The sequence below is a fragment of the Equus quagga genome, chromosome 13, assembly GCF_021613505.1.
Source record: "Equus quagga isolate Etosha38 chromosome 13, UCLA_HA_Equagga_1.0, whole genome shotgun sequence".
NCBI lineage: Eukaryota > Metazoa > Chordata > Mammalia > Perissodactyla > Equidae > Equus > Equus quagga.
Window position 1 is genome coordinate 66,872,519 of NC_060279.1, and position 22,232 is coordinate 66,894,750.

Consider the following 22,232-nt stretch of genomic DNA (forward strand, 5'->3'; position numbering starts at 1 on the left):
CAGGGAGCGCTCCTTGAGAAAACACCAGAGCGCTGAGTGTGTTCTATTTCCTCTAACTATTTCCTCCACCAGAGAGTAGGGGATATTTACAAGGGATTGGAAAGAGAATTAACATTTATTAAATGCCTATTACGTGCCACACATTTGATACAGATGCTCCGAATCTTCACCATAGAGTAAGTCATGGGAAGTTCAAATAACTTACAAAAGATGACACAGTTGGTAATAGAGGGCAGAAGTCAGATTTGACCCCTGGGCTGTTACAGCCCCAGCAGCAAGACCTCCAGCAATGGAGGCCTCTCTCAGAAGCCCCTTTGCCCTCAGCTGCTGAGTCTCATTGTCATTTTGTCCAGGTCGTCACCTTGATACCATTCCACAACATCACTCTGAAGCCCAAAGAAGTCCGGAAGTTGGAAGTCATCTTTGCCCCGAAGAAGCGTATCCCTCCCTTCTCCGAGGAGGTGTTCATGGAATGCATGGGGCTCCTGCGCCCCCTCTTCCTTCTCAGCGGCTGCTGCCAGGCCCTGGAGATCTCCCTGGACCAAGACCATCTTCCGTTTGGACCAGTGGTGTATCAGACACGAGCTACACGTCGCGTCCTCATGTTGAACACGGGCGATGTGGGTGCAAGGTAAGAGAGTGGCGCCCCCACTCTGAGGATGGAGCACAGCTCTCTGACCCTGGATTTGCCCTGGATTTGCAATAGACCTTGTTTTACAAGACTTTTTATTTGTTTCCCCTCCCTTCCCTTAAGATGTGACAGCAGTGACCTCGCCAGGGTGATCGCAACTGCCATGTGATCTAAATTAATATGGTAGAGACCATTTGCTCCGTGCCTGCTATATGCCCTTTACATGGCTCATCTCATTTAATCCAAACAACAGTTCTAGGAGACCAATACTATGACTGATCCATTTTACAGATGAGAAAGTTGAGGTGCAAAGAAATGAAGTAACTTTTCCAAAATAATGCATTTAGCAAGAACTTACAGTGTGTAGGTGCAATGCTGAGCATTCTTACATAGAATATCCCATTTCATTATCCCAGGACCTTCTAAGGCAGCTACTATATTGTCCCTATTTCACAGATGAAGTTGAGGCCCAAAGAGATTAAGTGACTTGCCTGTGGTCAGCCAGGAAGTGAGAAAGATGGGATTAGAAGCCAGGTATATCTACAGCAGCTCTCCATCCAAGGCTCTTCCCTCTTGCTGGCAGGTGCCCACCCCTGTCATTACTCGGGCATGCTGTCATAGCTGTGCAGTCTGCACACTGCACACCTGCAGGGGGCACCCTTCACATAGACCTCAGTGAGAACAGCACCTTGAGGGTGCAGTATGGTGGCCCTGGCACTGGAAGCACTGATCTGCACCATCCACCCTCTGTCCCTGCCCAGACCAAGTGCCAGATCACCAAGGGATGACCACACAGGGCCGTCAGATCCCAAAACCAAGAGCCAGTACAATTCTCAAGTGAAGGGATCATCTCCACCTCCTGGATCTGACTGAGAGGCAGTGTGGGAAGTGGTTAAGGCCCCGGTCTCTGGAGGGTTCTAGTCCTAGCCTACTTCATGTTCCCCAATGTGTCACTTGTGGCAACCATAAGAGAAGATGCAGCCACTTCCCTCCCTGCTCAGCTCTGAGAAGGAGCCGAGTCATCTTACCTGGGAGGGACCTGACTCTTGTCCCCACCTGCCTCTGCTTTGCCTGGTGATCTTTCTTCTCCCAGGCTCCAGGGCCCTGGGGAGTGCACAGGGGGGTGAACCTCCAACTAGAAGTGCAGGCAAAGCCTCTGTTCTCAGCAGCATTGAGGACACCTCCAGGATATTAGTAAACTGTCTTCCTTGCCTCCTTTTGTCTTGGAAAAGGTTTAAATGGGATGCCGGAAAATGTGAGCCTCATTTCTCCATCAGCCCAGAAGAAGGCTATATCACTGCAGGCATGGAGGTTTCTTTCGAAGTGGTCTACCATCCCACCGAGGTGGGCAAGGAGAGTCTCTATAAAAACTTACTCTGCTTCATCCAGGGAGGCAATCCTCTGAGCCTAACCCTCTCTGGAGTCTGCGTGGGACCACCTGCAATAAAAGAGGTCAGTAGATGCTGCCCAGGGACGGGCCAGGGGCCAGAGTGGGCCCAGCAAGCACCACAAGTGAACTCAGCCAGGCCTTCTAGAAACAATTGGCTCTGTTTAAACAGTCCTCAGTTCCCACATCAAACATTCAGACCTGCTCTTTCCCACCACAGGGCCTTTGCCTGTGCTATTCCCACTGCTGGAGTCTTCATTTTCCCCACTTCATTTAGTTAATTCCCATTCATTCTTCAGCTCTCAACTCAAGCATTATATTCTCAAGATAGCTTTAATTGACATCTCTGGCTAGATCAAATTCTTTTATAAGCTCCGTGAGTAAAGAATGAATACCTTTGTCCCTCTCTATCGTTGAAAACATAGTAATGGCCTTGGGTTAACCCTCTGCTAGCCCTGTTCCTAGAAACCTAACAGCACATTCTCAACTGTGATCCTGGCAACATTGCTTACGGTAAAAATGACACATCATCTCCATCTCTGTAATTTTGTTATTTCAAGAATGTTATGGGTGTCGGCCCTGTGGCCGAGTGGTTAAGTCCACACGCTCCACCTCAGCAGCCCAGGGTTTTGCGAGTTCAGATGCTGGGCGTGGACATAGCACCACTCATTAGGCCATGCTGAGGTGGCGCCCCACATAGCACAACCAGAGGCACTCACAACTACAATATACAGCTATGTACTGGGAGGCTCTGGGGATAAGAAGAAGAAGGAAAAAAAAAGATTGGCAATGGATGTTAGCTCAGGTGCCAATCTTTAAAAAAAAAAGAATGTATGTAAATGGAGTCATGCAGTATGCTATGAACATGTGTGGACAAGTCTTGGCGAGAACATATGCTTTCGTTTTCTTGGGTAGATACCTAGGAGTGGAATGGCTGGGTCATGGAGTAGGTATATGTTTACCTTTTTAAGAACCTACCAAACTGTTTTCCAAAGTGGTTGTCTCATGTCACATTCCCACCAGCAATGTCTGACATTTCCACTTGTGTCACATCCTTGCTGACACTTGATATGGTCAGCTTTTTTAATTTTAGACATTCTAATAGATATGTAGTGGTATCTCACTGTGGTTTTCAATTTGCATTCCCCTAATGACTAATGATGCTGAGCCTCTTTTCAAGTACTCGTCTGCCATCTAGATATCTTCTTTGTTGAAGTGTCTGTTTAATTGGGTAGTTTGTTTTCTTATTACTGATTTTTGAGAGCTCTTTATGTATTTAAGACACAAGTTTTACATTTATATCTTCAATCTATTTAGAGTTAATTTTCACATGTAGTGCAAGATATGGATCAAAATTTATTTTTTTGTGTGTGTGTATGGATGTCCAGTTGTTCCAGCACCATTTGTTGAAAAAATTATCCTTTCTCCACTAAATTGCGTTTGCACCTTGGTCAAAAACCAATTGATCATGTATGTGTGGGTCTATCGCTGAACTCTATCCTTGTTCATTGATCTATTTGACTCTCTTTACATCCATACCACGCTGTCCACATTGCTAAATTCAATGGCCAGTTCTCACCCTTCATCTTACTTGACCTGTCGATAGCACTTAACACCCTGAACAAGTCACTCCTCCTTCAAGCACGTCCTTCACATGGCTTCCAGGATACCACCACTCCCGGTTTACCTCCTATTTCATCAGCTGCTCTTTCTCATCTCCTTTTCTGATTCTTCTTAACTTTGGAGTGTGCCTCGGGAATTAGTCCTTAAATTCCTTCTTTTCTCTAAGTACACTTACTTCTTGATGATCTCATCCAGTTTCTTGGCCTTTAAGAAAACATTACTATACTGACAATTCCCAAATATGTATCTCCAGCACGAACCTTTCCGTTGAACTTCAGATCTGTAAAGTCCACTGCCTGCGTGAGGTGCCCATTTTCTTCCAGGTGGTGAATTTCACCTGCCAGGTGCGCTCCAAGCACACGCAGACCATCCTGCTTTCGAACCGCACCAACCAGACCTGGAATCTGCACCCCGTCTTTGAGGGCGAGCACTGGGAGGGGCCTGAGTTCATCACGCTAGAGCCCCATCAGCAAAACAAGCCCTATGAGATTACCTACAAGCCCCGCACCATGAACTTGGAGAACCGCAAGCATCAGGTAGGCTGAGCTCCCACCCCCCATAAGTTTCCTGGCATGGTTGGAGGGAGGGCTTGTGTGAGCAAGGTTAGGAGACAGAGTTTGGGAGCTTAGAGAATGTTAGAGCAAGAGGGGACCCCCTAAATCATGTGGAACAATGGAGAAGCATGCCAGTTATCAAGCCCAAAGCTTGCCTTTTTGTCCGTATGTTTCATGTATAGGCGGATCTCTTGGAACCGGGGGCTCAGTTCTGAAATGGAGTCCTGGACTGAGCATCAAGCAATTAATATTTAGCTTAATTGTACAAATATATAGTTACTGTAATAAAAATCAAAAAAGAAAAGAAGCCACAATCTTCCACCCTAAAGAAAAACGAAGTTTTCTTCTCTCTTCACCACCAATCCTTATTCACATACAGCCATAGCTGCCATCATAACATACCCAATTTTGCATCCTGTTTATTTTCACTTTACGTTATATCCTGAGCTTTTTTCTGTTTAATTATGTGGTCTTCGTGATAATGATTTTTAAGGATTGCCTAATATTTCATTGAATGAGAGTTTCATAATTTATTTCACACTCCCCAGTTGTTGAATGTTTATCTCCAAATTTTCATCAATGGTTCTAATATGTATGTGTATGTATATATGAAACTTTTTTCCTCTGGAGGGATTTTTCTTCAGTAAGTTCCCTGGGGTGGGATTCCTGGTTCAAATACATATGAACATTTTTATGACTCTTGAAACGTATTACCAAGCTGCTTTCCTAAAGTGTTACACTTATTTGCAAAGCCTCTGTTAATTCTGTGTCACTCCTGAGAGGTACCTAAAAAAACGACCCTCTGTGTCATTCTGACCATATTTCTTCTTCTCCTTAGGGCACCCTCTTCTTCCCCCTCCCAGATGGCACTGGCTGGCTATATGCCCTGCATGGGACTTCTGAGCTCCCCAAAGCCGTGGCCAATATTTTCCGTGAAGTGCCCTGTAAGACGCCCTACACTGAGCTCCTGCCAATCACCAACTGGCTGAACAAGCCCCAGAGGTGAGTGAGTGGGGCAAGGGGTCAGGGTGGGGGAGACAGAGGGAAGACTTCCATTGTCTAGTCTGACCCTTCCCCTGGTCAGGGCCTCTAGAGGACACTGGGGGGCTAAAATACTGAGAGACGAAGTTCCTTGATGTGGTCACGCATTGCCTGAACTCTAAGACTCCAGAAAGATTCTCCCGTTGAGAGCTATCTATGAATGGCTGATTACTTGTAAATCTCCTAGAACAGTGCCTGGCACAAAATAAGTACTCAATCAATATTAGCTGTTATTCCTATAATCAAAACTATCATCATGGTTGTTATTATTGAGTGCTCTGTCTTATCACCTAAGCTACTGGCCAGAGAAGGACGCCCCTGTATCTTGTATTTGCAGTGGGAGTAAAGTAGAATGTAAGGACTAGAGGAGCTTGAGGACAACCCGTCTTGCCCCCTCCTTTTACAGAGAAAGAGCCAAAGGCTGGGAGAAGAGGTATAACTTAGTGAAAGCTCCTTGCTTAGCATAGTGAATAAAGGCCCAGAACTAAGTTTCTATCCTAGTTCAAACAATAACGATTCATGTTACCTGAGCATGTTATCTTTCTTCTCTTGACCTCTATTTCCTTATTAGTTAGATAGAGATGATAATGATATCCACCTCCTACAGACCTGATGAGGTTTAAATGCCTGTAATACATGCAGAGCACTGACTCAGTACTTGGCACATAATAGGTGGTCAATAAATGGTAGTTACTGTCATTGGCAGACTAGAACCATGGACCCATGTTCTTTCCATAAAATCAAGAGTAGAGCTAGCACCTTTCCTTCTTTCATGCGGGCAAACAATCTCATTTTCTCTATCCTCTCTTCTTGTACTCCTGTGCTCCCCCAGATTCCGGGTCATTGTGGAGATGTTGAAACCAGAGAAGCCAGACCTAAGTGTCACCTTGAAGGGTCTTGATTACATTGATGTACTGTCTGGCTCCAAGAAAGACTACAAGCTGAATTTCTTTTCCCACAAGGAAGGACTATACACTGCAAAGGTATCCACATGTTAAAGGCACTGCCCTGGAACTCTGAAGTTTTGACCCCTAGGTTGACAATCCTGGTGTTAGGGAGTGAAGATGCCCTCCCACAGCCTGTCTTTATCTTGCTGGGCTGACCATTTAGAGTGACCTGGTAAAAGCATTCAGGATTCCCAGCCTCTTTAAGATGAGACCAGATTGCAAGGCCAACCAGCCATCAAATAGGCCCATGTCAAGCCTCAAAAGCAGCAGAATCATGAAAATCCTTAAGCAGTAGGTAACACTGAACCAGCAAACGCCAGACCACAATAATGAAAGATGCCATTTTCTGCTGTTTATAGAGCGTCCAGCACTCAACATACACAGCTAGTAACATCAGGGCCAGGATTCCACTCAGAGCCATCTACTCCAAGACACCACAGGGTCTTTCATACATGAGCTGTTTCTCCTAATTTATTCATTAGTTCAACAAGTATCTATTGAGCATGTATGCCATGTACTATACTAAGTTCTGGTAACACAGCAATAATCAAAAATAGGCACAGTATCTGTTCTCATGGAACACACAGTCTGGTGAAGGGAGATGGACATTAATCAAATAATTGCACTATCAATGTATAATTCCAGCATGAAATAAGTGCTTTGAAGAAAAGGAGCATATATGGCTCAGTAGCCCACAGGAGAGGTCAGGGTTGAAGATCTCATATGGGAATTACCCATTTACAGATAGTATTTGAAGCTACAGTGGAGGATGGAATCAACTAGGGAAAGATTTTAAAGTGAAAAAAAACCCCAAGAATCTTGGAACACATCTCCCCACTCCAGAGGAGATACTGGCAAAACCCACCCCACAGAGTGTCATCTCCTCTCCTGCAATCACTGGAATAGCCCACTCCACTCAGATCGCATTCACAGACAGACTAACAGAGAACCTTAAAACCAAGGAATCATGAAACATCTGAAGAAAACAAAAAGCCACCACAAAATAGAATATCAGTTCAACAAATAAGAATCCCTGAGATGAAAGAGATATTATAGCAAACAGAAGATTTTTATTGACTATTAATAATATCTCGACGGAATAAAGGAAGATAATCATACCATGAAATAAGAACAGGCCATTGTGGAAGAGAATCAGTTAGAGACCCTGAAAATGAAAAAATAGACTATTTGGAGTAGAAAACCATAGACGAAGGCTGAATAGTGTAGTGGACTCCGAGGAAGAGGTTATTAGTAAGCTAGAAGATAGAGCTGAGTAATAGCACCAGACTCTAGCACATAAGCACAAAGAAATGACAAGAATGAAAGGAAATAATAGCAAGTGTTGGTGAGGGTGTAGAGAAATCCGATCCCTCATACACTGCTAGTGGGAGTGTAAAGGGTGCAGCCGCTTTGGAAGACAGTGCGGCAATTCCTCAAATGGTTAAGCATAGGGTTACCATATGATTCAGTAATTTCATTCCTAGATATATCCAAGACAAATGAAAACACATGTCCACACAAAAACCTGTACATAAATGTCCATAGCAGCATTACTCATAAGAGCCAAAAAAGGGAAACAACCGGAATGTCCATCAACTGGCAAATGGGTAAATACAGTGGAATATTATTTGGCAATATAAAAAGATGGAAATAAAGTACTGACACATGCAATACATGGATGAACCTTGAAAACATTATGCTAAGTGAACAAAGCCACTCATGCAAGGCCACATATTGTACAATTTCACGTATATGAAATGTCCAGAATAGGCAAGTCTATAGAAACAGAAAGTAGATTAGTGGTGCCTAGGGCTAGAGGGGAGGGACTAAGAGGAAATAGAGAATGATTCTTAATGGGTAGAGAGTTTCTTTTGGGGGTGATGAAAAGCTTCTAAAACTGATTGAGGTCATGGGTGCACCAGTTTGTGAATATACTAAAAAACACTACATTGTATACTTTAAATGGGTGAATTATGTAGTATGTGAATTGTATCTCAATAAACCTGTTGCAAAAAAAAGAATGAAAGGCAGTATGAGACATAAAATATAAATCAAGAAGTTCTAATATCTATCTGATAACAGCTCTTGAAATAGAAACACAAGATAATAGAAGGCAGAGAGTATTCTACAAAATAATTGAAGAAAAATTTCCAGGGCTATTTGAGATAGACTGAGTCTTCTCATTGAAAGGACCCATTAAGTTGCCAAACAGGGTGAATGAAAAAAAAGACTCACATCTAAATACATGAGAACAAAATTGCAGAAAACTAGGATAAAAGAGAAAGTCCTAAATGATTCTAGAGAAAATAAAAGGCAATAATAATCATGATAACATGAGATTTCTCGTGGCAACACTGAATACAAGAAGCAACGGAGTAAACTACTCAAACTATTTAGTCAGAATGATTTTAAATCTAGAACTCTTTCTCCAGACAAAACTATATGAGGGAAAAATAGACATTTTTAAATATGCAAGGATTCAAAGTAACCCAGCCATATACACAGTCCCTGTCTGAAAGAAGTACAAAATTAAAAGTTTTTGTATTAGCAAAATTTTAAAAGTAAGTAAATGAATCTAAGAGGAAAGTACAAGAATGCAATGAACAAATAATCAAAATTAAATTGATAGGTACTTTCAAATAATTACTGAAAAGCAATCTGAAGTGAATATTTCATATGACCTCGATATAGGAAATAGCAAGGGGAGGAATAAAATAAGGCAATGAAAAAAATTTTCTCATTCAGTTGGAAGCAAATGGGGAAATAAGACATGTTTCCTCATTCACACAGAAGGGTAGGGAGAGAATAGAGTTACTAATAAACTGTACATATGAACAGAAAAATGTAAGTAAACATATGTATTAAAATGTAAGTGTAAAGACTTTTGAGTAAAAATGACAGTGAACCCAGATGACAGAATCTCTTTACAGTAATATGTATTAAAACTAACAATAACAACAAAAAAGTTTTTTAAAAATCAAAAGTGCTTCCGCTTCTGGTTATGATGGAGCAACTAGACCTCCAACCATAAAGAACCATAAAACTGGACAAAATCTCTGAGGCAAGTCTTCTCAGGCATTGGACAACAGGCAGCACAATACTACAATCCATCAGAGAGAAGGAAAACTTATGAGATGAGTCCCCATGATTGGCTCTGTACCTGGAGATGATTTCCTGACTGCAGTGCAGTGGGTTAGAGTTTGAGCAAAGCACAGTAGCCCCAGTGAACTGAGGAGGCAGAAATTAGAGTTTGGTGCAGTTGAAATAGCTGGTCTCTACAGCGCAGGGCACCAGAGAGGAGGGAGCAGTGCATGGAAGGGGAGGAAACAAGAGCCTGTATGAGCATTCCCATCAAAGTCTTTGGCTGAGGGTTGGACTGCACAAGCACAGGATGAGACTACACGAGACTTACCAGAGAGCAGCTGCTTTGAGGTTGATAAAGGAACAAAAGTACAATACATTAATCAGCGCCAGGGAACATTGGAGGTCTGGCCCAGCCAGAATGGAGAGATTGTGTTGACATCTCATTAACATCCTAGGAATCCAACTGAAATACCAGAAAGTCCAGAAGAAAGACCCTTAAGATAAGACCTTCTGTGTACCAGCCCTTAAAAAGCCTAAAACTAAGCACCTACATGGTCCACAGGCAGGACAAAATTTGAAGATTGAATCCCACCAAGTTGCAAGGTCTTGAGAAACACCTTGAGCTTTCCACAAATGTGCTCTAACAAAGCTTAAAATCATTCCTACAAAAGGCTAAGGTGGTAAATCAGCGATTGAACAGCCTTCTAGAATAAAATCAGCACTCTTGAGGAGGATAACAGAATCCAGAATCTCTACAATGACCATTAAAAGTGTCCAGAACACAAACAAAAATTACTAGACTTGTGAAGAAGCAGGAAGAGGTGATCCATAGTCAAGAAAAAAGCAGTCAATGAAAACTGACTCCAAGAAGGGCCAGATGTTGGATTCAGCAGACAAAGACTTCAAAGCAGCTTTTATAAACATGTTCAAGAACTAAAAGAAAACTGTGCCTGTGCACATCATAGTAAAACTGCTAAAAATCAATAATAAAGAGAAAAGCTTAAAACAACCAGAGAAAAAATCTGCTATATCAACGACAACAACAAAAATGTCCACTTACTTGTCTTCAGAAATAATAAAAGCCATCTGCAAAGTGCTGAAAGAAAAAGAAACTACCAACCTAGAATTCTTTATTCACTGAAAATATCCTTTAAAATTGAGGGTCAAATAGACATTTTCAGAAAAAAAGAACATGAGAGAATTCATTGCCAGCAGACTTGCATTACTGCATAACATGCTAATAGGTTCTCTTCAGACTGAAGGGAAATGATACCAGATGGAAACCTGGGTCTACTGGAAGGGAAGAAAAGCACTAAAAGTGATAACTAAGAGGCCGGCCCAGTGGCATAGTGGTTAACTTCGGCGCATTCTGCTTCAGCAGCCTGGGGTTCTCAGGTTCAGATCCCAGGCATGGACCTACACCATTCATCAAGCCATGCTGTGATGGCAACCCACATACAAGATAGAGGAAGATTGGCACAGATGTTAGCTCAGGGCCAGTCTTCCTCACCAAAAGCAAAGGTAAATAAGTAGGTAAATATAAAAATATATTTTTTTATTCTTAGAAGTTTATTTAAAAGACAACTGAGAATTTATAGCAAATACAATACTGTAAAGTGGATGTTCATATGTGTGTAGATGTAAAAGATATGACAATGAAAACACGAAAGATGGGGTGGAATTATACTTCAGGAAGGTTATGACATTTGTGAAGTGGGAAGTAAGAGGCAGGAAGCATAAAAGCTCAGTTGTAAAGGGGGAATTGATAAAATACTGACTAAATAGATTTTGGTAAGTTAAAAATTCATGTTGTCAGCTCTAGAGAAACGACTACAAATCTTTTAAAAATATAGCTAAGAAGCCAGTAGAGGAAATAAGATACTATTCCAAAAGATTACATATTGATCCGCAAGAAGGCAGGAAAGTAGCAACAGAGTACTGAAAAACTAAAAGGGACAAATGGAAAAGAACTAGCAAGAAGGCAGACTTCAACCCAAACATATAAATAATATTTTAAATGTAAAAGACTAAACACTCCCATTACAAGACAGAGGGTGTCAGAAGCACTCTAAAGCTAAAGACAGGAGGAGGTTGAAAGCAAAAAGCTAGATATGTAAAGAACTATTACTGCCTAATAATAATAAGATAAACAACCCAAAGTATTAAAAAAGGCAGAAGACTTGAACAGACTCTACTTCACAGAAGTAGATATGTGATGACCAATAAGCACATGAGAAGATGCTCGACGTCATTGGTCATCTGGGAAAAGAACTTACTAAGGTGAGCAGCTTATCAACAACTCAGCTGCAGGGTGAGGGGACAATATGCTGCAGTCACACATGAGAGCTCTGGAGTCAGACCAACCTGGGTTGAAATTCTGGTTCTGACACTTCTCTGCATGTAACCTTGGGCAAGATACTTAACGTTGCTAAGTTTCAGTTTCCTCATCTTTAAAAAAAAAAAGATGGTCAGAGAAATAGTAATGTTGCCTACAAATTGTGTGAATTAAGTAAGTACCTATAGTACCTGGCATACTGTAATCATTCATTAAGGGTTAGATACCATTATCATCATCATCATCATCATCATCATCATCATCATCATCATCATTAACTTTTCCAGCAGCAACAGGAATAGCAGTGAAGCTCCCTACAACATGAACCTCTTGAGGTCTTGCTTGTTCTCTAGGGCCAGTCAGCTGTCCCCAGTGGGGACACCATCACCTTCAGCACTAGACTGTGCTGCTGTAGCCTCTTCTAACACAAACCCAGCCTATTTAATAATCGCTTACCGGAGGGGAGCCAGAGCAGAATACCTGAAGAGAAAGGCTGGCTGGTAGAGTTTCAGATGGGCTGGGAGGCCCGTGTCAGCCTGGCACCTGGACTTCATGTACCCAGGCATGGCTGAGGGAGAGAGGGAGCTCCTGTAGACGGCAGAGGACCTCGGCTAACCCCTCTACCCTGCCCTGCTTCCTCCCGCTCTCCCTGTGACCTCAGGTGATCTTCCGAAACGAGGTGACCAGCGAGTTCTTATTCTTCACGGTGAGTTTCAGGGTCATCCCCTCAGGCGCCATCAAAACCATCGAGATGGTGAGCCCCGTCCGGCAGAGCACGTCAGCCTCCATCAAGGTGGAGAACCCCCTGCCCTTCTTGGTGACCTTCTCCACGGAATGCAGGGTGCCCGACATCAGCCTGCCCTCCCAGTTTGTGGTGCCTGCCAACTCTGAGGTACAGTCCTGATTGCAGGGGCCCCCTGAGATCTGGGATAGAGGCCCTGCCTACGGGGCCTCTGGATCCACATTCTGTGTCCCTGAGGTTGGGCCAGGCCTGGCGCTGGTCGGGAAGGCAGGGGACAAAGGATCAGTCACACTCCTGTTCTCTCCTTTCCTCTACTGCCCAAGTCCACACATAAACTAGGGGCATGGAAGAGCTTTGGTTCAGATGCGTAAAAGGGACTTATTTATAAACCTTGTCTCTATTATGTGTTTGTTTGCCTTGTTCAAAGTTAAAATATTTTTCTTGTTTTTCCTAATTGTAAAAGTAACAGAATACATTTGGTGAAAAGGAAAGCAAGGTACATAATGGTGTATCAAGTGTACAACACACTCACACACACTGACATACACATGCTCGTTTATGCCTAGACCACTTCAGGAAGGATGCACAAGAAACCTCTGACTGGTTGAGAGGACACGGCCTGGAATTACACACTGATGGGAAGATAAATTTCCTTTTCATCAGTTAATTGCTCCAACCTCTCACTGTCCACATTCCGTCCAAATCGCATAAGTTTCCCAGCTTCAGCCTGTCCGGCCTGCACTCCCACTCCATACGTATAAACGTGTTTGTTCAAACAAACTATTATGAAATAAGTATCTGTATAACCAAGACCCAGGCCAAGAAATAAAAAACTGCCACAACCCCAGAGACCTCTCTCTCCAGTCACCACACCCTCCCTCCCTCCCCTCTAAATGTTACCAGTATCCGTATTTTATAATAACATTTCTTGCTTTTAAGCAATATAGTTTAGATTTGCCTGTTTTTGAACTTTGTGAAAAAGAAATACTCCTCTATACATTCTTTAATGTTTTATTTCTTTTGCTCAATATTGTGTATTGTGACAGTCATCTGTGCTGTTGCATACAGCTACGGTTCCTTCATCTTCACTGCTATTGAATATCCCGTCATATGACTATACACAAGTTTAATATCCACTCTCCTGTGGCCAGACATTTGTGTGGTTTCGGCGTTTGGCTATCATGAGAAACGCTGCCATGGATCTTTTTGCACAAGTTCCCTCCTGTTGTACACGTGCATATGTTTCTCCACGGCGTACACCCAGGGGTAGAATCATGGGTCATAGGGTGTGCATGCCTTCATTGGCCAGTCAGTAGATGATTGCCAATCAGTAATGAGAGTTCACCAACCCTTGGGATTGTCAGATTTTTTAAAGTTTACCAATCTGATGAACTCCTGATAAACTGACAATTCCTTGAGATCTCCATTTCCCTTTTACAAACAGATCGATTTCAGCTGGGTAACAGTCTGTGTAAGAGATTTGCCTCTCTTTTCAGGAGTGGGAATGGACCACAATTTCCCTTCCCACACTCTTTGTCCAGTTGGGGTGTCGGTTTGCTTGTCATATAAAAAGAGTCGGGGATTTTCTCTCTTTCTCAATACTGTGAACGAGTTTATAAAAGATTGAAATTATGTCTTCCTTGGACTCCCAGATGAAGCCACTGAGACCTGGTGTTTCCCTTGTGGGAAGACTTATTGCTGACTTAATTCCTTTAATGGGTTATTGAACTATTTAGATTTTCTGTTTCTTCTTGAGTCCGTAATAAGATCATGTCCATTTCACCCATACAGTTAAAATATTGGTACAACATTGTTGATATCCTCTTATTACCTTTTTTATGTGATGCCCCCTTTTTCATTTCTAATATTGGTTATTGTGCCTTTTTGCTTGATCAATCTTGCTAGAGGTTTCTCAACATTATTTTTTTCAAAAAGCATCTTTTGGCTTTGTTGGTACTCGCTATTGAATGGTTGCTTTCTAGGTGCTTAATGCCTACTCTTTATTATTTCCTTCCTTCTGCCTCCTTTGGGTTACTGGCACTTCATCTAATTTCTAAGATGAATGCTCAGTGCATTAACCTCTAGTCTTCTTTATTTTCTATGATATACATTTAAGATTATAAATCTCCATCTAACTACTGCTTTAGCTGCAGCCCACAAATTTTTATATGCAGTATTTTTTCCCATTAAGTTCAAAACTGTTCTGATTTTCATTATTATTAATTCTTCTTTTTCAATTCATGGGTTATTTGAAGTTTCTTAATTTCCAAATGTGGGTTTTTCTGCTTATCACTTTTTAAATTATTTTGTGGTCAGAGCATATATCCCAGATTATTTCAGTCTCTAGAATTTGTTTACACTTGCTTTATGACCAAATATATGGTCTTTTTCTAAAAATCCTCTTATCTATTTTTGAAAAGAATGTGTTTGCCATTTGGATGTACAGTTTTCTACATCCTTACAGTTATTTTTGTCTGCTTGTTTGGTCAGTTTTAAGAGAGTATGTTAGAGTATTGTACTATGATTGTGGATTTGTCTGTTTATCCTTGTAGTGCTTTATATACTTTGAAGCTAGTTGCTAGTTAAATAAAAATTATAATATCTTTCTGGTGACTTGAAACTCTTTCCAATATGAAGTCATCTTCTTTGTCTCAAGTAATGCTTTTCCCTTAAAGTCTATTTTGTCTAATATTAATACCGCTTTCTTTTGGTTAATATTTGCATGGTATGTTTTTTTTTAAATCAACATATTTTCAACCTTTCTGTATCCTTATAATTTAAATTTGCCTCTTATAAACAGATGAGATGCATTTCATTTTTTAATCCAGTCTAGCAATCCTTACTTTTCACCAGAGCATTTACATCATTTATATTTAATGTAAATAGTAATATTTATCTTTATGTGTTACCCTGTGCTTTCTCTTCATCTTATCTGTTCTGTTTCTTTCTCTTAGTTTTGTAGAGATCTCTTCCTGCCATGTCTTCCTTGTCTATAGCAATATTATTCTGCTCACTATACACTTTGCTACCCCTTTTCTGTTGCTCATGTGAAGTTTTTCCATGCTCTTAGAAGGAAAAGGTGGCCCAGGATATCTTTCATAGCTTCATATATCCAAGGTTCTCTCTTCTGTAGTTACTACTAATTTTTTTTAATACAGCTTTATACTTTTAATATTTGTTTTCCCTTTTCTCCTCTCCACTTTAATCTAAGCTTTATTTTTCCTTTGGCTTTAGTATCTCAGTTATGGTCAAATAGCTTCTACTCTCAGAGGTTTCTCTCGGTCCAGGGTTTTGTCTTAGAAGGCAGTTTCAGTAACTTGGTTTTGAGCATTCAAATGACATTAGAGTCAGCCAGGACTCTAGTCATCTCAAGGCTTGACTAGAGCTGGATAAACTGCTTCCAAACTCACTCATGTGTTTGTTGGAAAGGCCTTAGGTCCTTGCTGCCTGTTGGCCAGAGGCCTCAGTTCCTCACCATGTGAGCTTCCCCTAGAGCTGCTTTCAACAAGGCAGCTCACTCCCTCTACAGTGAGAGATCTAAGAGAAACTGAGACAGCAGCGGAGAAAGAGGGCGCGTAAGACAGAATTCACAGTCTTTTTCCACATAATCTCAGAAGTGACATGCCATCCCTTTTGCCATATACTAGTGGTCACGCAGACCAACTCTGGTTCAGTGTGGGAGAGGACTACACAAGGGTGTCACTACTAGGAGGCGGGGATTACTGGAGGCCATCCTGGAGCCTGTCTATCATAGGAAGACTTCAAATCTTTACAATCTTGAGATTTCCAATCCATGAGCAAATCTCCATTTATTTAAGTTGTCTTTAATTTTTCTCAATAACATTTTTTGGTTTTCTATGTTGAGGCCTTACTCTTTTGTTAGATTTACTTCTAGGTTTTACATATTTTAATGCTATTGTAAAAAGCATCTTTTTAAGATTGCATTGTCTATTTGTTACAAGCATGTAGAAATCTAATTGATTTTTGAATATTGACTTTGTGCCCAATCTTATAAAATTCATTTATTAATAATAATTTTAATTATAGATTCTTAAATTTTCTAAATGTACAATCATATCATCTGTAAATAATTACCATTTCATTTCTTCCTTTTTAAACTTTTTCCTGAATTTCCTTTTCCCACCTTCTAGGGCTATCTAGGACCTCCAGAACAACATTGACTAGAAAGACAATAGAAGCATCCTTGTCTTTTTCCTGATCTTGAAGGAAACGCTTTCAAAGTTTCACCATTTATTATGATGTTTGTTTCAGGTTTCTTATAGATACCCTTTATCAGATTACAGATATCCCCTTCTATTCCTAGTTTGCTGAGAGCTTTTTTAAAACACCATGAACCAATGTTGAGTTTTATCACGTGCTTTTAGTGCATCTACTGAGATGTTCATATGATTGTTCTCCTTTTAATTTGTCTGTGTGGCAATTGATTGGCTTTTCTAATGTTAAACCAACTTTTCATTCATGGAATAAATGCAACTTAGTCATGTAGTGTTCTCTTTTTTACATATTGCTGGATTCAGTTGGATAACATTTTTATTAGGTAATTTGTATCTATGTTCAGGAGGGAAACTGGCATCCAACTTTCCTTTCTCCTATTAGCCCTGTTGGATTTTGTTATCAAGATTATGCTGGTTGAGGTGGGTTCCTTCTTCTTCTTTTCTCTGGAAGAATTTGTGGAATACTAGATTGTCTGGTAGGACTTACAAGTAAAGCCTAATGATCCGGGAATTTCATTAAGAGAAAATTTTTTACTATTGATTAAATTTCTTTAATGGTTATAGGACTATATAGGGTTTTTTTTAATCTTCTTGTCTGTTTTTGTAAGTTACATTTGTTTATACATTTGTCCATTTTCAACTAAATTTTTTAAATTGGTAAAATCATTAAATTTATATACTATATTCTTTTCTATTAAACATCTACAACTTTTAATGATATCCTCTTTTTATTCTGTTTTCAATAAGAACTAGTGTTTTTTTTTTAAAGAAACAATACCTACTCATGGTAAAAAAAAAAAAAAAACACAAAATTTTAACTATACAAAAGTATATGAAATAAAATTAAAAGTTCCCACAATCCCATTTCTCCCACCCTAAGACAACAACTACTGGTAACAATTTGATATATATCCTTGCTGTCTCTTTTCTATACATACATAGACATATTCTTCTCCATAAAAATAAACTCATACTTTTAATACATTTCTGGAACCTCCTTTTTTCCACTGACAATATCATCAATACCTTTCATTCTAATGCTTATAGCTCTGTCTCTTCCTGTTTAATGGCCACATAATATTCCACTGAAGTGGGTAAACTATAATTTATTTAACCAATCTCTTACTGCTAATGCATTGAATTGTTTCCCTTGTTTTGCTATTATAAGCAATACTCTTTCATTCTTGTTTTGTTTTGCTATGGCTGGTAACAGAGGAAGGAAAAAGTACCCCCTAAATGGAGGGAGAACCCAGGAAGCTGCTCTGAAGTTGGCTATGAGCAGAGAAAGAGCCGCCAGCCTTCAGCCCTCCTGCTGACAGCACCCCCCCGCCCCCATCTCCCTATGTGTTGCTCAAGAGAGGATCCAGCTCCTGTTTTTTAGATTCAAGGAGATTCCAGATATAGAAGTACCTGGACTAGGGAAAGCTAGAAGGGGTCCAAGGGCAGGAAAGTGAGCTAGTTTGGACAGAGGTTCCCTAGGCTCAAAAGCAGTGTGAGCATTTGCTTGTGAAGCACCATTTCTGCCACCAGCCTGCTCCGAGGTCACTGGGTGGTAGGGGCTGGGTCAGACTTTCAGCACCACAGCAGCCTCTGTCTTCTCTTGCAGGGCACATTCTCATTTGAATTCCAGCCCCTGAAAGCTGGAGAAACCTTGGGGAGACTAACACTGCACAACAGTGATTTGGGTTACTACCAGTATGAGCTCAATTTGAAGGCCACACCAGCACTGCCAGAAAAGCCCGTCTACTTCCAGGCTGTTCTTGGCGGTGGCCAGAGCATCTTTGCCAAGTTCACCAATTATACCCGGCAGAGGACAGAATACTACTGCAGGGTGAGCAGCCCCTGCCCCACCCTTCGCCCTTCCCTTGCCAGAAGTCTGGGCTCAAAAATAATGGGAGGAAGACACAGAGGGTGCAGAAGTGTGAAACTCAGAGAGAGTGAGGAGCTTCATCTCTGGAAACTCCCACTAGAAATAAATAGCACCAGGCCTGGGTTCTCCCTTACAGACTTTCTATCTTAACAAGCTGGGCTGGGGGTGGGGAGAGTTTTGCTTCCCCAACATCTCAGTCATCAATACAGGGAGACAGTAGAGCTCAGTGGTCATGAGTGTAGGCTGTGGAACTAGGGTTTGACTCCTGCCTTCACCACTTACTCTTCGTATGAATAATTTACTAAAGCTCTCTAAGCTTAGCTATAAATGGCAATAATACTCCGACCTCACAGGATTACTGTGAGGATTTTTAAATATGTATAAAAGACCGTTTTCATAGAGCCTGGCCCATAATATGTTACCTATTATATCAGTTGGAATATAGGTTTAACTACTGAAACCCAAAATAACAACAAAATAGAAGTTTATTCCTCTGTCGAATAACACTGTGGGCATAAGCAGTTTGGGTTGGAATGGCGGCTCCATGACATCAGGCCCCCAGACTCCTTCAGTCCTGATGCTCTTCCCTCGTTGGAGAGTTGCTTTGGTCCACAGGCACCAAAATGGCTTACCGCGACATCCATGTTCCAGCCAACTACAAGGGGAAAAGCAGGGAGCTGCATATATCACTTCCACTCACACTGCACTGAACAAAACTTCATAGGACCACACCTGGCAGCAAGGGGAGTTAGGAGGTGCAGCCTTCACACTGGGTGGCCATGTGCCCAGTTAACATCAGGGGTCCTGTGCTATAGTCAAGAAGCATAGGATCTTGGTCAGTCATGTCAATCAGGAGAAGCTAGGTTATGCTGTAGTAACAAACAGCCCCAATATCTCAGTGGCTTAAAACAACAAAGATTTGTCTCTCGTTTATGCTGTCTATCCAGTGAGGTTCAGCAGGGAACTCTGCTTGTCACAGCCACTCAAGGACCCAGGCTGAAGGGCAACCACTATCTCAAATGTTTCCAGTCATAGTACCAGAGGGGTAAGAAGACCCTGAGGGGTCTTACACTGGCAAGGAAAGGCTCTAGTGTGGAAGTGACACCTTTCACTTCTGCTCGCAACTAATTGTCCAGAACTGGTCCCACCCATCCACGAGGAGCCAGAATTTTCAGTCTTCCCTGAGCACAGAAGGGAAGAAGGAGGGGTTATGGGGGAACAGCACCAGTGACTGCCATACCAACATAATCCAGCTGTGTGTCTTCAGGCAAGTTATTAACATCTCTTGATCTCAGTTTCTTTGTAGTAAAATAGGGATAATAGGAATATCTGCTCTTCAGGGGAGTTAATAAGGACATGGCTTTTGTATAACCTGCCTGGCCTCACACAGACACAGGTTGCCTGATGTCTGAGAGTGGAGGGGCTCGGGGTGGACCTGAGCGTCTGGTATGCTCTTCAGGATCCTGTGTGAGCCGAGTGCCTTTGTTTCCCTTTCAGACCGACTCTCCAGACTTCCACACGGAAAAGGTCATTAACGCAGCCCCAGGGGCTCAGGGAGGCACCGAAGTCAGTGTGGAAGTCTATTTTGAGCCCAGCCACCTGGGTGAGACCAAGGGCCTCCTGATCCTGTCATCACTTACAGGCGGGGAGTATATCATCCCCCTCTTTGGAACAGCTCTGCCCCCCAAGCCTCAAGGTCCGTATATGATCCGAGCTGGGTACAACATAGTCATTCCCTTCAAGAATGTTTTCTACCAGCCCGTCACCTTCTCCTACATCGTGGAGAACCCGGCCTTCTCTGTTCGTGCCCTGGACTCCGTGCGGCCCAAGAAGGTCAATAACATCACAGTCTCCTTTGAAGGAAACCCGTCAGGCAGCAAAACACCCATCACCAGCAAGTTGATTGTGGTCTGCCCTCCCGGCGAAGGCAGAGAAACAGGAATTAAGTGGGTTTATTATCTGAAGGGGATCACCCCTTAGTAGCACTCAGGGTCAGCTGCATCAACAAAAAGCCATCTCCTCAGCCTTAATATCTATATCATTCTAGCCTGGCGAAGAGTAGAGAAAATAAACAGAACTCTAAAGGTACTGTCTTATCCTCTAATTCAATTATAGAGGCACTTATTTCCATATTATATGTATTTGAAACATATATGTCATATTAAACATGGTAATACACAAAACAGCTGTATTTTACTTCGCAAGGGCAAGTCTCTGGATTTCCTTAACATGTTCCCCAAGCTCAAGTACTATGTAAGAATCCCCATTTTTAATAAGATGACTCAAGCATCACACTCATGACCTTCTATCCTACAGCACTTGGTGGCGCATGACACTGGGGCACCACAATTTCCTCTTAAAAATCCATAATGGCTTAAAGAGCCCCTAGACATGGCTCTATTTTGAAGTGATATCTTATTCTCCTTTCACATAAAAGCCAAGTAAGTCAGTATTTTCAAAGCGATGAACAGATAACATCAGGGCAGTCATTGCAGGGACACGGGCTGGGGATGGTCCCTTGTCTCCGAATCCCATGTCTGTTCCCCACAGCAAGTTCTCACTGAAGGCCAGATCCTGGAGAAACGCTAATTGAGACCCCAGCCCTCCACTCCCACCCCCAGCCCTGTGCACAGCAATCTGCCTGTAGAGCAGTGATTCTCGGACCACTTGCACATCAGAATCACCTAATTATGGTCCAGAACCCTCCTCCCCAAACTTTGATTTAATTGGTCTGGGGAGGGACCCTGGGCATCATTTTTTAAAATTTGTACAGCAGAGTTGAGAACCAGTGTTACAGATCAAACACCTGCCTGGCCATTAATACTGCAGCTGAGTCAGGAACATTCTCCAGGGAGAGGACCACGTCCCAATTTGATATGCTGAAACTGCAGCCATTTTGTGTGCACGTGGAGGGTGATGTTTTAAGTCAGTGCCTTTCTTCAGAGGGAAAGCAGTACATCCAAGGAGGAGGATGACGTCTGCCTCAGCCGAGATTCTTCCCCTCGGTCCTTCAGTGTGTATTAATAGGACCACCTACTGTTGGCACCACCTGTTGAAATAAAGATGGTTAAAGCCTGGCCCTGGAGTGGATTTGCTTCTCCACACACACATCTTTGCCGGAGAGTCCCCCTGCCTCCACCTCCTTCTCCCTACTCATCCCCTACAGCCTACCTGCAAGAGAGGGAGGAGGCATGAAAGAAGATGGCCATTTGGGAATGAATGGTCCAAAGGAGTGGTTCTCAAAAATGGTCCCTGGACCAGTAGCATCAGCTTCACCTGGGAATTTATTAAAAATGCAAATTCTCTGGGCCCATCCCAGACCTATTGAGTCAGAAACGCCGGAGGTGTGGCCCAGCAACCTGTGTTTCAATGAGCTATTGGAGGTGTTTTTTAATGGAAACAGACTCTTCTACTACTTTTGTACATCTCCCCAACCCTCAGCCCAGTACACTTTACAAACAGCTAGTACCAAATGAAGCTTTTCCTAAACTATTTGCAGACTTAAATTTAACAAATTCAATTTTGTAACCACCAAAGACACTGCTAGTGGGCATAAAGACAAAGAACTATGACAAATTTTCCCAGGGGTTAGATGAGAAAGGATGCACTAAGCAACAATCTGAGAGGAGGCGGAGATCAACAAGCACATGCTATGACCGCACATACACAGTCTGACCACACCAGTGGTTCTCAAATTTCCGGATGTACCAGAATCACTTGGAGGGTCGCTAAACCACAGATTGCGGGCCACACCCTCAGAGTGTCTGATTTAGTGGGTCTGGG

The 22,232-nt window shown here is 42.1% G+C and overlaps 1 protein-coding gene across 7 annotated transcripts in view; it reads left to right on the plus strand.

The window, feature by feature from the left end:
- Positions 1-21,516, plus strand: part of HYDIN (HYDIN axonemal central pair apparatus protein) — a 335,679-nt gene extending 314,163 nt beyond the window's left edge. For 5 of the 7 annotated variants that reach the window (XM_046683578.1, XM_046683583.1, XM_046683580.1 and 2 more), the window contains 8 exons: positions 354-631; positions 1,864-2,083; positions 3,965-4,177; positions 5,034-5,197; positions 6,069-6,219; positions 12,264-12,494; positions 18,186-18,410; positions 19,947-21,516. In XM_046683578.1, the coding sequence (XP_046539534.1) occupies positions 354-631; positions 1,864-2,083; positions 3,965-4,177; positions 5,034-5,197; positions 6,069-6,219; positions 12,264-12,494; positions 18,186-18,410; positions 19,947-20,429 (1,965 nt within the window). In that variant the 3' untranslated portion in view covers positions 20,430-21,516. Of the gene's footprint in view, positions 1-353; positions 632-1,863; positions 2,084-3,964; positions 4,178-5,033; positions 5,198-6,068; positions 6,220-12,263; positions 12,495-16,495; positions 17,061-18,185; positions 18,411-19,946 lie in introns of those variants that run through there. The other 2 variants (XM_046683582.1, XM_046683584.1) reach the window with 2 other exon arrangements.
- The last annotated feature ends 716 nt before the right edge of the window (positions 21,517-22,232 follow it).